The 16,670-nt window shown below is 42.7% G+C and overlaps 1 protein-coding gene across 1 annotated transcript in view; it reads right to left on the bottom strand.

The window, feature by feature from the left end:
* Positions 1–8,643, bottom strand: part of LOC126175796 (uncharacterized) — a 314,318-nt gene extending 305,675 nt beyond the window's left edge. Inside the window, exon 1 of the mRNA XM_049922776.1 lies at positions 8,495–8,643. Coding sequence (XP_049778733.1) covers positions 8,495–8,626 — 132 coding nt within the window. The 5' untranslated portion in view covers positions 8,627–8,643. The remainder of the gene's footprint in view (positions 1–8,494) is intronic.
* Positions 8,644–16,670: the final 8,027 nt, after the last annotated feature.

Below are 16,670 nucleotides of genomic sequence, written 5' to 3'. Positions count from 1 at the left end.
CTTCTCACTACCCATCCGTGGCTGGGACGCAAAGAGAGTGTAAGAAATTTTGGTCCATAGTGTACCTCACGCCGCACAAGGAATGGTGGAAGAAGGATGAACATCGTAGACGGCGAGGCCTTTACAGACTGAGTACAAGCTCGGATTAACGAAAGATGGGAAAGGAAATATGCTGTGTCCTCTTCATAGAAACAGTCCCACCACCTGTCACAGTCAACAAAATTTTCTGGGTTTGAGGTCGCATTGTCAACTATAAAATTCCGACACCTTCCGCAGGATGTATTGCTAACTGCTGAATGAGCACTAGTTTGATTACTTATACAGGGTGGTCAGTTGATAGTGACCAGGCCAAATATCTCACGAAATAAGCATCAAGCGAAAAAACTGCAAATAACGAAACTCGTCTAGCTCGAAGGGGGAAACCAGATGGTGCTATGGTTGGCCTGCTAGATGGCGCTGACGTAAGTCAAACGGATGTCAACTGCGTTTTTTTAACAGGAACCCCCATTTTTTATTACATATTCGAGTAGTACGTAAAGAAATATGAATGTTTTAGTTTGACCACTTTTTTCGCTTTGTGATGGATGGCACTGTAATAGTCACAAACGTATAAGTACGTGGTATCACGCAACATTCCGCCAGTGCGGACGGTATTTGCTGCGTGATACATTACCCGTGTTAAAATGGACCGTTTACCAATTGCGGAAAAGGTCGATATAGTGTTGATGTATGAATATTGTGATCAAAAGGGCCAATGGGCGTGTGCTATGTATGCTGCTCGGTATCCTGGACGACATCATCCAAGTGTACGGACCGTTCGTCGGATAGTTACGTTATTTAAGGGAACAGGAAGTGTTCGGCCACATGTGAAACGTCAACCACGACCTGCAACAAATGATCATGCCCAAGTAGGTTTTAGTTGCTGTCGCGGCTAATCCGCACATCAGTAGCAGACAAATTGCGCGAGAATCGGAAATCTCAAAAACGTCGGTGTTGACAATGCTACATCAACATCGATTGCACCCGTACCATATTTCCATGCGCCAGGAATTGCAAGGCGACGACTTTGAACGTCGTGTACAGTTCTGCCACTTGGCACAAGAGAAATTATGGGAAGATGACAGATTTTTTGCACGCGTTCTATTTAGCGACGAAGCTTCATTCACCAACAGCGCTAACGTAAGCTGGCATAATATGCACAATTGGGCAACGGAAAATCTACGATGGCTGCGACAAGTGGAACATCAGCGACCTCGGCGGGTTAATGTATGGTGCGGCGTTATGGGAGGAAGGACAATTGGCCACCATTTTATCGATGGCAATCTAAATCGTGCAATGCACGGTGATTTCCTACGTAATGTTCTACCGATGTTACTACAAGATGTTTCACTGCATGACAGAATGGCGATGTACTTCCAACCTGATGGATGTCCGGCACATAGCTCGCGTGCGGTTGAAGCGGTATTGAATATTTCATGACAGGTGGATTGGTCGTCGAAGCACCATACCATGTAACGCGCGTTCACCGGATTCTGAAGTCTCCGGAAAATTTGATGTAGTTTTGTGGGGAAAGTTGAAGGATATTTCCTATCGTGATCCACCGACAACGCCTGACAACACGCGTCAGCGAATTGACAATGCATGTGCGAACATTACGGATGGCGAACTACTCGCTGTTGAGAGGAATGTCGTTACACGTACTGCCAAATGCATTGAGGTTGACGGACATCATTTTGAGCATTTATTGCATTAATGTGTTATTTACAGGTAATCACGGTGTAACAGCATGCGTTCTGAGAAATGATAAGTTCACAAAGGTACATGTCTCACATTGGAACAACCAAAATAAAATGTTCAAACGTACCTACGTTCTGTATTTTAATTTAAAAAACCTACCTGTTACCAACTGTTCGTCTAAAATTGTGAGCCACATGTCTGTGACTATTACAGTGCCATCTATCACAAAACGAAGAAAGTGGTCCAACTAAAATATTCATATTTCTTTACGTACTACATGAATATGTAATAAAAAATGGGGGTTCCTATTTTAAAAAAACGCAGTTGATATCCGTTTAACCTATGGAAGCGCCATCTAGCGGGCCAGTTATAGCGCTATCTGGTTTCCCCCTTCGAGCTAGACAAGTTTCGTTCTTTGTAGTTTTTTCGTTTGACGCTTATTTCCTGAGATATTTGGCTCGGTCACGATCAATGAACCACCCTGTATACTATGGAGAAGGGCTGTCATTGGATATGTGGGTGAGGAGGAAGGGTATTAGGCGTTCTTTTATTGGTCTTTGCGTTGTGTGTTGTCATTGGCGGAAATAGGCGTTTTCCATTGGAGTTTCCTTTATTGCTTGTCATTGGTGGAAATCGGCAAATGGGACACTGAGCGGCGACTGCAGCGAAGCGTTGTTTACTAACTGCCATCGACCAGGTCGCGTTAGCGCTCTGTGTACGCTCCACCGCTGTGGCCTGCCGCGCGCCTGTTGCTCTGCGAGGGCTGTCCTTCCGCAAAGCTGTCACAGCTGGCTGCCAAGACGCTGGAAGTCGGTACAAGGGGTTACCGAACGCCTGCGCAAAATTCTCCGTCGGGCAGGTATTAAGCCGATTTTTCATACCAAAAAGAAAATAAAAGACATTCTGGGCTCGACGAAAGATACAAGTAACAAGTTTCATGCCACCGGAGTTTATGAAATCGGGCGCGAAAATGGGCCGGTATATGTAGGTGAGACTGGGCGTTCAGTAAGCACAAGGTTATCTGAACACGAGAGATAGATCCGTGGTTCAAATGGCTCTGAGCACTATGGGACTTAACATCTATGGTTATCAGTCCCCTAGAACTTAGAACTACTTAAACATAACTAACCTAAAGACATCACACAACACCCAGTCATCACGAGGCAGAGAAAATCCCTGACCCCGCCGGGAATCGAACCCGGGAACCCGGGCGCGGGAAGCGAGAACGCTACCGCACGACCACGAGCTGCGGACCACTATCAATGGACCACCCTGTAGAGCAGCTGGAAAGTGTAACGGCGATATAAACGGAAACGAAACAAACCTAATTACGAATTGTGAATCAAAAAGGCAGATACTCGAGCATACAGTGGAGATATGTTCACTAACAGAATACACGGGACAATTTGAAGACTCATAGTTCATTTGAAGACTCATAGTTCATTTAACTATATTTTAACGTAAATGTTTCCATATGGCTATTATTCTTAATTTATCTTCAGTGATAAATAACTACCACGAGTGAAAGGAATAAGGCTGTTTCCCAATATGATTCACAGCGCATACCATCGACGTTTGTACTGTTGTGCAAGTATTTTCATTGCATCTGAGCGTAAGAAATAAATCGAAATGCAATCACAGTGTAATGAGCTACCATAGACAGGGGTCCCTCGTGCCAAAGTACTCAGAAGGGAAATTCCCCATTGCACCCCTCTCAGATTTAGTAGTAAGATGGGTCAGTTTATAGCCCGTGAAAAACTAAACATAGATCAAGCATGAAAACAGGAAGAAGGTGTACTGAACTGTGAAAAAAAAGAAGCAAAATAGGAGTAGTGAACAGTCGAGGCTCAAAATGTGCAACATCGAGCGAATTCGGATAGCCACGGCGTCGTGGTTATACCACCACGGTGTCGGACGGCAAAGTCGAGATCCATCTTCAAATCTCCTTAGTGCCTCACATTTTTTTCCCACAAAATTATGAACTGCCCGTCCTGTCATTTACGCGTCTGTTCGCTGTATTCGGATTTGTATTTGTGTCGGGGTGTAACGTCCGTTTGCAACAGGGAGGTGTAAGGAAGGGACGTCCTATTCGTACTAACACAAGTACCGCCTGTTACGACTATTGCGTTTCGATGTGGAAGTTTTGACTCTTGAACTCTTTGTTGTTCACATCCGTTTATTTGCTGTTTTCATTTCTGTGAAGATCTCTATGCTGCATCTCGCCTGCTCTCACTTTCATCACGTCTACTTGCAACAGTAATATATTCTTACCACATGACTCATATTCAGTCTGTAAGCAATGTGTAGTACGACAGTTGCCAAGACTACGGAAGGATAACGGACACGTCAATGAGCGGACGGAAAATTCATAATTTTGTGGGAAAAAAATGAGGGGAAAGGGAGATTTCAACAAGAATCACCCACTCACGAATCTCCCACTTTGCAGTTCAACACCGTGATACCACAACCACGACGTAGTGTTTCTGGCGAATCGCTTGATGTTGCACATCTCTAGCTTGGACCGATCACTGTTCCTGTTTTGCTTCTTTATTCGCAGTTCTTTTCACCATTTCATGGTTGATCTGTATTCAGGTTCTGACGGGCTATCCACTGTGCCATTTTACCACTAAATCTCAGGGGGTCTGCCACGGGGAGTTTCCCTTGTCAGAGAATGTCCTTGGCCAACTTCAGACATTTCGCCGGTGGAGTTCGAGTTCATGCCGTATATTTCGGTGACTAGCATCACAGCGTCGTGTCTGTGAAAATGAACTTCTGTCACTTGCTCACGGGAGCAGATTTTGTAGCAGCAGCGAAAAAAGACCAAAAGACATATGGCCAAGCACACGGAAACACAATGGTACAGGTGAGCCCCTGTTAATCAAACGCCATTACTGGATATCCAGCTGGAACACACTGCCGAATAACTGGCACCACGCAGGGAAGCCGTACCGTACACTGCATGCAGACACGCTCCACACATCGCCCACACAGTGAGATGATCTGTGGCCGATCTCCTACTACCATCTTGATTGTTCCAGGAATGTACCGGCTGCAGCAACTGGGATACATCGCCATCGCTTGCCACGGTAATGATGCATGATACCCATACTAACAAATCCAACCTTGCATGAAATGTCGCAGCTAGCCATTAACTACTATCGACCGTCTCTCAGACCGCTACTAATTTTTGTGTCGAGATATTTCTCACACCCCTGCAAAGCCAAATGGACTCTTCCGTGTACCTTCCTATTGGCTGTCAAGCTACACGTGCAACCATTCTTGCATTGTTGCTGCTCTTTGTTTCGTAATTATTATCCTTCAGAGGTCTCACAGACGTACCATAGTGTTTGCGTGCCGCGTTTTTATTGCATGCTACTGTTTCTCCATGGCGGGGAAAGCTGGGCCTTCTGTGCAACGTGTGTTATGTGAGACAGATGTCTTCACTTGCAAGATGAGCCTCAGACACCGAAAGAAGAATTTGAAAATCGAAAAACGTGTACCTTTTGTCCTCCTCGTCTGAAGAGGAAAACAAGGCACCCATGTCAACAGTGTGGTGGTCCGATTTGTTTGGAGTGTTCCAGGAAGGTCTGCGTGAAGTGTTTGCAGGTGGAAATTGACTAAAGTATGATTCAGTGGCACATGAGAACAACTATTTAGCTTTTTTACTCGTAATTTTAGAAGAAAAATGTGGCAAAGTTTCTCCATTCATAGACTTATGGACTGAAATATTCGCTCTACATCGCAAAGTGAGTTATAAACTGGAAGTTGACTTCGCACACAATTTATCGTAAGTCATGTTGGATTTTTCGACCCAGTTATATTGCCAATTTGTAATATAATCTCTCTGATGAAAATCTGTGTGTGAGCAGAGAGCTAACTATTTGCTGTTATTTTCGTAACTCATAAAATAAAAATATACTCCAGATTTCGCATTGTTTTAACTGTCGGAGTGTTTCAAATATAGTAGTGTTTAAAGAAATTCAAATTTCTACAAAGGCAACCTCTAAGAAGTGTAATGAATGACTGGAAGTCAAGAATATATATATATATATATACATATATATATATATATATATAAGGAGTATATAGAGGGTTTATACAAGGGCGATGTACTTGAGGACAATATTATGGAAATGGAAGAGGATGTAGATGAAGACGAAATGGGAGATAAGATACTGCGTGAAGAGTTTGACAGAGCACTGAAAGAGCTGAGTCGAAACAAGGCCCCGGGAGTAGACAACATTCCATTTGAACTACTGATGGCCTCGGGAGAGCCAGTCATGACAAAACTCTACCATCTGGTGAGCACGATGTATGAGACAGGCGAAATACCCTCAGACTTCAAGAAGAATATAATAATTCCAATCCCAAAGAAAGCAGGTGTTGACAGATGTGAAAATTACCGAACTATCAGTTTAATAAGTCACAGCTGCAAAATACTAACGCGAATTCTTTACAGACGAATGGAAAAACTGGTAGAAGCCGACCTCGGGGAAGATCAGTTTGGATTCCGTAGAAATGTTGGAACACGTGAGGCAATACTGACCTTACGACTTATCTTGGAAGAAAGATTAAGAAAAGGCAAACCTACGTTTCTAGCATTTGTAGACTTAGAGAAAGCTTTTGACAATGTTAACTGGAATACTCTCTTTCAAATTCTAAAGGTGGCAGGGGTAAAATACAGGGAGCGAAAGGCTATTTACAGTTTGTATAGAAACCAGATGGCAGTTATAAGAGTCGAGGGGCATGAAAGGGAAGCAGTGGTTGGGAAAGGAGTAAGACAGGGTTGTAGCCTCTCCCCGATGTTATTCAATCTGTATATTGAGCAAGCAGTAAAGGAAACAAAAGAAAAATTCGGAGTAGGTATTAAAATTCATGGAGAAGAAGTAAAAACTTTGAGGTTCGCCGATGACATTGTAATTCTGTCAGAGACAGCAAAGGACTTGGAAGAGCAGTTGAACGGAATGGACAGTGTGTTGAAAGGAGGATATAAGATGAACATCAACAAAAGCAAAACGAGGATAATGGAATGTATTCAAATTAAGTCGGGTGATGCTGAGGGAATTAGATTAGGAAATGAGACACTTAAAGTAGTAAAGGAGTTTTGCTATTTAGGGAGTAAAATAACCGATGATGGTCGAAGTAGAGAGGATATAAAATGTAGACTGGCAATGGCAAGGAAAGCGTTTCTCAAGAAAAGGAATTTGTTAACATTGAGTATAGATTTAAGTGTCAGGAAGTCGTTTCTGAAAGTATTTGTATGGAGTGTAGCCATGTATGGAAGTGAAACATGGACGATAACTAGTTTGGACAAGAAGAGAATAGAAGCTTTCGAAATGTGGTGCTACAGAAGAATGCTGAAGATTAGATGGGTAGATCACGTTGAAACGTCCCCTTAGAACAATTATACATGTGAAACGTCCACTTAGAACCATTGTACAAGCCTGTGCTTAACCTGACACACAATATTATTTAGCGCAACGCAATCTGACTTTCAATAACCCCTACAAAACAATGGCCCTGACTAACTTTAACCTATACCTTTTACAAATCACTTACCTCACAAAAATCTTCGCTACTCAAGCTACTGCAAAACAGCGAGCGCCACTACTGCCAGCTAAATAAAAGATTCAAACCACTGAAGGTACTAACTACTGATAGGGATAGTTAGCAAATGAAAGATATTAATAGAGAACAAACAATGTATTTACCTTAATATTCATAATTGACATTCAGTCTTACAGATTATCAAAACTCCGCCATCTCTCTCCCCACGTCCACCACTGCTGGCGGCTCACCTCCAACTGCCCAACGCAATCTGCTGTTCACATCCAGCTATAGCAGTTCATGACAACAATGGCAGGCAACAATGCAAACTAGCCACATACTGCACACAGCACAGCCAGTGATTTTCATACAGAGAGCGCTACGTGGCATTACCCATATAAAAATCTAAACAGCCTACTTACAACGTAACTAATGAGGAGGTATTGAACAGGGTTGGGGAGAAGAGAAGTTTGTGGCACAACTTGACTAGAAGAAGGGATCGGTTGGTAGGACATGTTTTGAGGCATCAAGGGATCACAAATTTAGCATTGGAGGGCAGTGTGGAGGGTAAAAATCGTAGAGGGAGACCAAGAGATGAATACACTAAGCAGATTCAGAAGGATGTAGGTTGCAGTAGATACTGGGAGATGAAGAAGCTTGCACAGGATAGAGTAGCATGGAGAGCTGCATCAAACCAGTCTCAGGACTGAAGACCACAACAACAAACAACAACAACATATATATATATATATATATATATATATATATATATATATATATATATATATATTCTGCAAAATTCTGGTTTGATATATAAAATAGAAAAATGCGGTCTGCGAGACCCCTCCATAGTAATTGTGTTCCTGTGAATGACCATAGTAGTTACGGGCCAGTAAGCCACTACTGTTCATACTACCCATCCCACTGTCGCAGAGGTTTTTTTCCCACGGCATGAGCCTTGGCACTTTATTCCCTCTGCTCTTCAAATCGCTACCCTCACACGCGTTTCGTCCACTATCTATCACCTGATGGACGGTGTTTATGCATAGTCTTACCCTGACGCACGGATAACATCACAGCCCAGCATCCTGTGATCCACTTACTAGATAACTAACATGTTGACGGAGGTGACAGTAGAACTTTTGGTCTGGTCACCACGCTGGTGTGTGCGTGGAGGGGCCCCATCTCTATTTAAAAGCGAGGAACTGACCTGGCACGCCAGCAAGCAGCGCGCTGCGCCGTCGAAGTTGCGGGGTGCGCGCCTGGGCCCGCCCTCTCCCGAAGCAGCAAGCAGCAGCAGCAGAGGCAGCAGGAGAGGCAGCAGCGGGGCAGTGCCGTCCATTGCGTTCAGCGCGGCGATCCGTGGACAACTGGGGCCGCGGCAGCGGACGGGCAGACCGCCGGCCAGAGTAGCTGACGCCCCACCGCGCCGCCACGCCAGCTCCTCAGCCCGCTTTCGCAACCCACACGCATCTACTCTCTCCTCACTATCCCCCCCCATACACGAGCAGTTTGTCAAATTCTACTGTGTTTGAGAAATATTTCACCGTGTACAGTGGTACTTGACGCGTCTGTCAAACATACAGCGTGTTCGACGTGCCAGAAAATTTGACAACAATGCGGACGTTATTCCTGTTGATATTTCGTGGTATTCGTTTCGTGAAAAATAGTTTTATTAAAATTGTTCAGATGGCTCTGAGCACTATTCGACTTAACTTCTAAGGTCATCTGTCGCCTAGAACTTAGAACTACGTAAACCTAACCAACCTAAGGACATCACACACATCCATGCCCGAGGCAGGATTCGAACCTGCGACCGTAGCGGTCGCTCCAGACTGTAGCGCCTAGAAACGCACGGCCACTCTGGCCGGCCAGTTTTATTACAATTTATCTCACTGTAATGTAGGTTAATTCTTACAAAGAAGAAGACAGCAACCAGCCACTATTAATACTGCTATTTATTTAGGTAAATAGCGCCACTACCGTATTCGAACTGGCAAGTTGATCATCAGACGACTGTTCACATGATTTGGTTGGTTCAAATGGCTCTGAACACTATGGGACTTAACTTCTGAGGTCATCAGTCCCCTAGAACTTAGAACTACTTAAACCTAACTAACCTAAGGACATCACACACATCCATGCCCGAGGCAGGATTCGAACCTGCGACCATAGCGGTCGCGCTGTTCCAGACTGTAGCGCCTAGAGCCACTCAGCCACCCCGGGCGGCGCACATGATTTGCAAAATACACTTTACATTAATGTCAGTTTTCGTTTTTTATTCTCCCACTGTGGCGAAATATTTTTGGCGTGTTGGTGCCGTCGAAAATTCCGCGCTATCTTGTTGCGAAGTTGCAGGATTGTATTTTTCGAATATTCCAAAATATATCCAGCACTTACGTAATTTGTACATCACCATATTGTGCAAAGCAGTGTCACTGTTGTATTTGTTAATCTTCTATCTTTGTGATAACTTCACATGTGGCAAATTCGTTTTGGTGTGTGTGTGTGTGTGTGTGTGTGTTGTGTGTGTGTGGTGCATACTCGTATCTTCCTTTTCAGTGTGAAGTCTAAATAATTCTAAACGAGTTATCAAATGTTTTACTGTCCATTCGCAGAAAGTTGATTAATCATGTTCCAAGAGTAACTTTTCCTGTAACAGGTTTTCCTGTTTATGTTTCTCTCTCAGTTTAAACCATCTCCTGGATCAGCGTCTCGTTTTCTTCTTCTTCTTCTTCTTCTTCTTCTTCTTCTTCTCGTTTAAAGAGAGTGCCAGTGTCAATGTCAGAAATGCTTTATCTACGTTTGTAACCATTCCCAATAGTGCCAAAATGCAGCAAACACGAACATCGTCTGCTGTTAGCAGAGGGTTAGCCCATACATAGATAATATAGACAGTTGTCGTTATCACACCTCGGTCGGTCGATTGGTGGCGATATCCGTTTGCAGGCGTCTTCTGGGGTACACTACAATTTATTTTTACCTCACGTGCAGCATATTTAGAAAAATTTTTCTTCGATGGTTAAATCTTGTGCAGTGTTTGGTTGCACCGAAAGATACACGAAAGGAAGTAATATTTCGTTCCACAGGCAAACTTGTTTAATGCTGTAGCAGGCGCGCACTGTTTCGTACCGTTAGCAATCGTTGCGGACTGTCAGTTCCCATGGAGATAAATATAGATTTATCAGTAAAAATCAACAAAGTAATTGAGCATATGCAATTTACTGTGTTTAAATTTTAATTTGCCATGTAAAAACCTTTTATAAAGGTATAAATTCTGTCCAGTCCAATGAAACTGTAAGTTCCTTACTGTGTTACACCTGTTTCATATCCACGAACAGATACTGTATATAATATCGTAAACAGGATGAAATTTACTCACGGGTTACCACAGTAGTTCAGATAATGCTATTCAGTCATAGTCTTCCCTTCTTTTAAAAAAATTGCGAGCACCTTACTCGAGATTAAGGCAGTGAATTTACAGGCTGATGTCAAGGAGTGATATTGTTACCAAACAAATGCGAACGATATTCTGTTTGAGTGTATTTCTGTGTGGCTAAATACTGCGAATTCATTGATATGGGTCATTATACATCTACCTCGTTAAAATACGTTGTACCTCAGATCTAAAATTCGGTGATTGATGAAGACTTTGAGGCAACAAAGGCTACAAGGGTTTTCTCTATGACGAACGATTTCTGCTATAGTATTGTGCTTATAATCTGCACACTGTTTCGCTCTTTGTACTCGATTCAGCTAAAGTTATTGAACACGAACGGTTTTTTATGCAACAAAGCGTACATTATAGATACAAACGAATGTCATTTCTTATGAAAGCACAATGAAACGTGTCACACGTATTGTCGAGGAACCATCAGAAAATTAACTGCTCCCCACCAAACCAATATTTTGTCCTCATCTCCCATGTCAGCGGTAAGGCAAATGACTCGCAGTGCAACAAATCAGCAATTCATTGACGAACGCTAATTATATCGCTTGCAAAAAGAAAGAACTATCAATACACCTGCTTGTCCAAATTGTTTCTACGCTTTCTCCTGGCCAAATGTAAAAGTAATAACCATAGCATTGATATTGGGACTTTCCGAGAAATTAGGTTAACTGTATTACTGCATGCGTACGACAGGTCTTTCCGTTAAAATTAATGCTTGCATTCAGAGCTATAAATAAGGATAAATGTAACTGTCAGCTTCACTTCACATAGTACCTAATGACAGAAACACGTCTTTTTGCCGTCAGTCACGTAGCGGTAGAGATAGATCTGTGCCCGGTCCATAACACCTATCTTCGGTCTAAGGGGTATACATCTTCAGTAGTCGATAATATTCTTCTTCTTGTCTTATTTTAAGTCAGTACTGCAATGCCCTCCTTTGATTCAGAGCACTTTTTCTATTTGTCAACACTTCTTTCTGCTTGAAAGTTAAAATTTAGGTTCAGCCGCTCACAATGCAGAAGCACTAATTTGCGCGTTTCGAAGGTACTTTACATACCTTAGTCATAAAACATATCTTCAGATAATAATCTTCATTGCCTGAATGAACGTTTGCTAATGATTTTCATGCGATGAACATTATCATGTGAAGATATTTCTGATGAAGCTATGTACCTTGGAAACGCGTTAAATTAAAGCTATTGCGTTGTGACTGATTGCAGCTACATTTTAGTTTTCAATTTTACTACAGCCACGACCTCATACCCATTCACCCGTAAATTCGGACTTTGTTCGGTGCTAAATAGCTTTCTTGTGATGTTGGTTTTCAAGTTTAGCACAGCCACGACCTCACACCCAGTCACAGATAAATTCAGACTTTGTTTGGTGCTAAGCAGCTTTCTTGTGTTGCGTTTTTTTGTCGTTAGTTGAAGAATAGTATGTTGCAGCTCTCCACGCTGCAACATAATTTTTACACCTGCCCCTTTCGCTCCTCCCGCCCCCATCACTCCACCTCCCCCCTCCCCCCACCTTCCCCCCCCCCCCACACACACTTCCCTCCCTTACCAAATTGACGATTCCTTGATGGTTCAGGGTTTGTCCTAGCAATCGACCCGTTCTTTTAGTCAGGTTGTGCCATAAATTTCGTGTCTCCCCGATTCGATTCAGTATCTGTTCACTGGTTATCAGAGCTATCCATCTAACCTTCAGCATACTTCTGCAACACTACATTTCAGAAGTTCTGTCCTTTTCTTGTATATATTATTTATCATAAAAGTTTCAGCACATTCCACACAAGTACTTTCTGCAAATGTTTCCTAACAACTGCATTTACATTAAACTTAACATATTTCGCTTCTCCAGAGAAGGTTTTCTTGCAGTGGCCAGTCTGCATTCTATATCCTCTTTACTTCCACCATCTTCATTTATTTTGTTACCCAAATAAAAAAAACTCGTCTACTACTTTCAATGTCTCAAAAATGATTCAAATGGCTCTGAGCACTATGGGACTTAACATCTGAGGTCATCAGTTCCTTAGAACTTAGAACTACTTAAACCTAACTAACCTAAGGACATCACACACATCCATGCCCGAGGCAGGATTCGAACCTGCGACCGTAGCAGTCACGCGGTTCCGGACTGAAGCGCATAGAACCGCACAGTCACCGCGGCCGGCTTCAATGTCTCTTTTCCTAATTAAATTCCATCATTATCGCCTTATGTCGTTCGACTATACTCCTTTACCCTGGTTTCACCTTCGTTGACATCAATTTTTTAACCTCTTGCAAACATGCTAACCATTCCCTTCAGCTTCTCTTCCTTTAGCGTCTGTCACACAATAATAGTGTCATCGGTCAATTTTCAACTTTTTAAATCTACTTTAATATCTTTCTCTTGTTCCTCCTTACTTTTATTTTGTATTTTGTCAGTCTGGAGATGGAACAGCACAAAGGACAGGCTACAAGATTATCTCACTCATTTCTCAATTACTGTCACCCTTTCATGTCCTTCGACTCTTACAACTTCTTCCTTGTTTCTGTAAAAGATGCACAAATTGTTTTTATTGCTGGACATTTATGGGTTTTTCGCTGTTAATCTCAGATATCTCCGGATTCGTTCACCAAAAATAATTGTAAGACCTCAATAAACAACTTATATACACTTTTCATAGCTATATTAGTTGCAGAGATACCAGTACCAACTTCGCTTTTGCAAATGGAACTATACTAGTTTCTTCTACTGGTATCGTAGTTCTAAAAGAGATGAATTCAGCGGTGTTTCAGTCTTCGATGTCCGATTACTATCGTCAAAGTAATTACAGTATTTAGACTTAGGATTAATGTGTTTTGAACTTGCAACCGATTGCTGTGTTATGCAAAAGAACGTGATTTCGTATCCAATTAATGAAATACTAGGGTCAGTCAAATGAAAACGAGAGATGAAAAAAGTAAGAAAAGTGTTTATCATTTCAAAAGTATTCGCTGTAACATTTACCCCACTGTGGGACAATATGGACAATGCCTTCATAGAAAAATGTTTGCGGTTGTCCACGGAACGATGACTGTGAACCAGGCGTGAATCTCTCCGTCCAAAGCAAACCGACAGCCACGAATGCCTTTCTTCAGGGTTTTAAAAAAATATGGAAATCGCATGGGGAGAGATCGGGACTGTATGGAGGATGCTGAGGATTTCCCAGCGAAACTTCTGCAGCGTCGGCGAATCAACTTTGCATCATGTGGGCGGTCATTATCCTGCAACAGAAAGATTGTATTTCGACAACGCTACAGAAGTTCCGGTGGGGAGCCCTTAAACATCCTCCGTACGGCCCCGATCTCTCTCCATGCGATTTCCTTATTTTTAGAGCCCTGAAGGAAGATATTCGTGGCCGTCGATTCGCTTCGGATGAATAGGTTCACGCTTGGGTACAATCATGGTTCCGTATGCAGCGCAAAACATCTTTCCATGAAGGCATTGACTATCTTGTCTCACAATGGGATAAATGTATTAACAGTTATGGCAATTGCTTTTGAAATAACAAACAGTTAACTTTCTTTTTTCCCTTCTATTTCGGTTTCATTTGACTGCCCCTTATATGTCATGTCGAATAATGAGGAAACAGAACATTGCACTGCCACTACACCGGTGTGTCGATTCTGTGTTTTACAAATCCATTCCATTTTGGCTTCGTTCTTTGACTTCGTTTGTCGGTCGAACGACATGTAGCCAAGTGTGGCTAGTATCTCTTTAAATCTGCACTTTTCTCCCGTTCTTCTGCTTTTGTAAAAATATCGGATCACCCCATCAGCCTAACGCGACAGTGCCGTATAAGAACAAGAACTTCTGCATAAGACAGCAACCGGCTTCCTGTTGCAAACAGATAACTTCTCCAAAAATAGTTATCGGGTTTTGAAGAACGAAACGTAATTCAGTTCGTCGGTTTTAGAACTACTGTACGATACTAGAAGCAGAAATTACTACAGCTCAGTTTCAAAAAGTGATTTGATATCGCCGGCCGAAGTGGCCGTACGGTTAAAGGCGCTGCAGTCTGGAACCGCAAGACCGCTACGGTCGCAGGTTCGAATCCTGCCTCGGGCATGGCTGTTTGTGATGTCCTTAGGTTAGTTAGGTTTATCTAGTTCTAAGTTCTAGGGGACTAATAACCTCAGCAGTTGAGTCCCATAGTGCTCAGAGCCATTTGAACAATTTTTTTTGATTTGATATCAATATTTCTACGATTAATATATCAAAGGAAAGAGAAAAATGGTTCAAATGGCTCTGAGCACTATTGGACTTAACATCTGAGGTCATCAGTCTCCTAGAACTACTTAAACCTAACTAACCTAAGGACATCACACACATCCATGCCCGAGGCAGGATTCGAACCTGCGACTGTAGCGGTCGCGCGGTTACAGACTGAAGCGCCTAGAACCGCTCGGCCACTCCGGCCGGCGAAAGGCAAGAGACTATACGTCATTTAGTGAGGACCTTTTTATAATTAGTTTGGGTGGAAACTGCATTACGAGATCGTAAAAGATTGAGGGATGCCTGAGGTGAACAGCTTACGTGAATCACAACGTGTACAAGCCAGTGTACAGCTCGTTGCATAGAGTGCTTCATATCAGTATAAACTACTTTCTGTGCTATTCCACTCGCGCATTGAGCGAGGGAAAAATGTCCTTCGCACGCGCCCTGGTCCCTCTTTCGTTGCCATGTTCCCTCCGCCAAATATTTAATGGTGGCAGCACAACTGCTGCACTGAGCCTCTGTTCTCTAAAGTTCTTTCAGTTTATCCATTTCCATTTAAGTTCACCGGCCGGGGTGGCCGAGCGGTTCTAGGCGCTACAGTCTGGAACCGCGCGACCCCAACGGCCGCAGGGTCGAATCCTGCCTCGGGCATGGATGTGTGTGATGACCTTAGGTTAGTTAGGTTTAAGTAGTTCTAAGTTCTAGGGGACTGATGACCTCAGATGTTAAGTCCCATAGTGCGCAGAGCCACTTGAACCATTTAAGTTCGAACAGCATCTTGTTACACTTTCGTATGGACTATAGCGACTTGCTACGATGACAGCACACTCTGTTTGAATATATTCAGTGTCCACTTACTTATTTTAAAATATCTTGATACATCTGCCTTGCCCTGTGATGCTTCAGATCATCTTCTGCTTCTCTTATCATATTGTTGTAGCAATCCCTTTTCTCTTGTCTTAGCGTGCGTTTTGTTTGCTGGAGGATGTTTTAGCATCTTTCCTTAGGTGTCATATTGTTCCTTTCTTGAGTCCATGCTTTTCTCGCATTTCTTTTCTCCAGCACTTTTTCTTGGCACTCTATGTTAAACCAAATTTTGTTACATCGTTTTCTTTCTCAAATAACTTTGTAAGTTACTGTTTGAATACTGTTCTTCAGCTGTTTCCATCTGCTTTTGATATCTTGCCGTCCTTACTGGTCAGTTTATTTTTTGATAGGCTACTTCCCATATCTTTTGTAAATTTTTCTTATATTTTCTTTCGCAAGATTTCCTACGTTGTATATGGTATGTGTCACAAGCCCATCCCTAGATGCTCTAACATCTTTAATACTACACACACCAAAAAAGTTGTGCATCACCTGGGTTCCGAGAGTTACGAAACCTGTATAGAAAATTGGAATACATATCAACATAAACATCATTTCCGCCATTTTTATTGCTCATGAAAACCACACACTGCATGTTGTACCACCATACAGTGAGACCTTATGAGGTAGTGGTACAGATTGATGTACACACCGGTACCCCTAATACCCACTAGCACGTCCTCTTGCATTGATACATGCCTGTATTCGTCGTTGCATTCTATCCACAAGTTCATCAAGGCACTGTTGGTCCAGATTGTCCCACTCCCCAACGGTGATTCGACATAGATCCCTCAGAGTGGTTGATGGGTCACATCGTCCATATACA

Source organism: Schistocerca cancellata, chromosome 3 (genome assembly GCF_023864275.1).
Source record: "Schistocerca cancellata isolate TAMUIC-IGC-003103 chromosome 3, iqSchCanc2.1, whole genome shotgun sequence".
Lineage (NCBI taxonomy): Eukaryota > Metazoa > Arthropoda > Insecta > Orthoptera > Acrididae > Schistocerca > Schistocerca cancellata.
The sequence above is the reverse complement of the archived record's forward strand: the minus strand, read 5'-3'. Positions and strand labels throughout refer to the sequence as shown.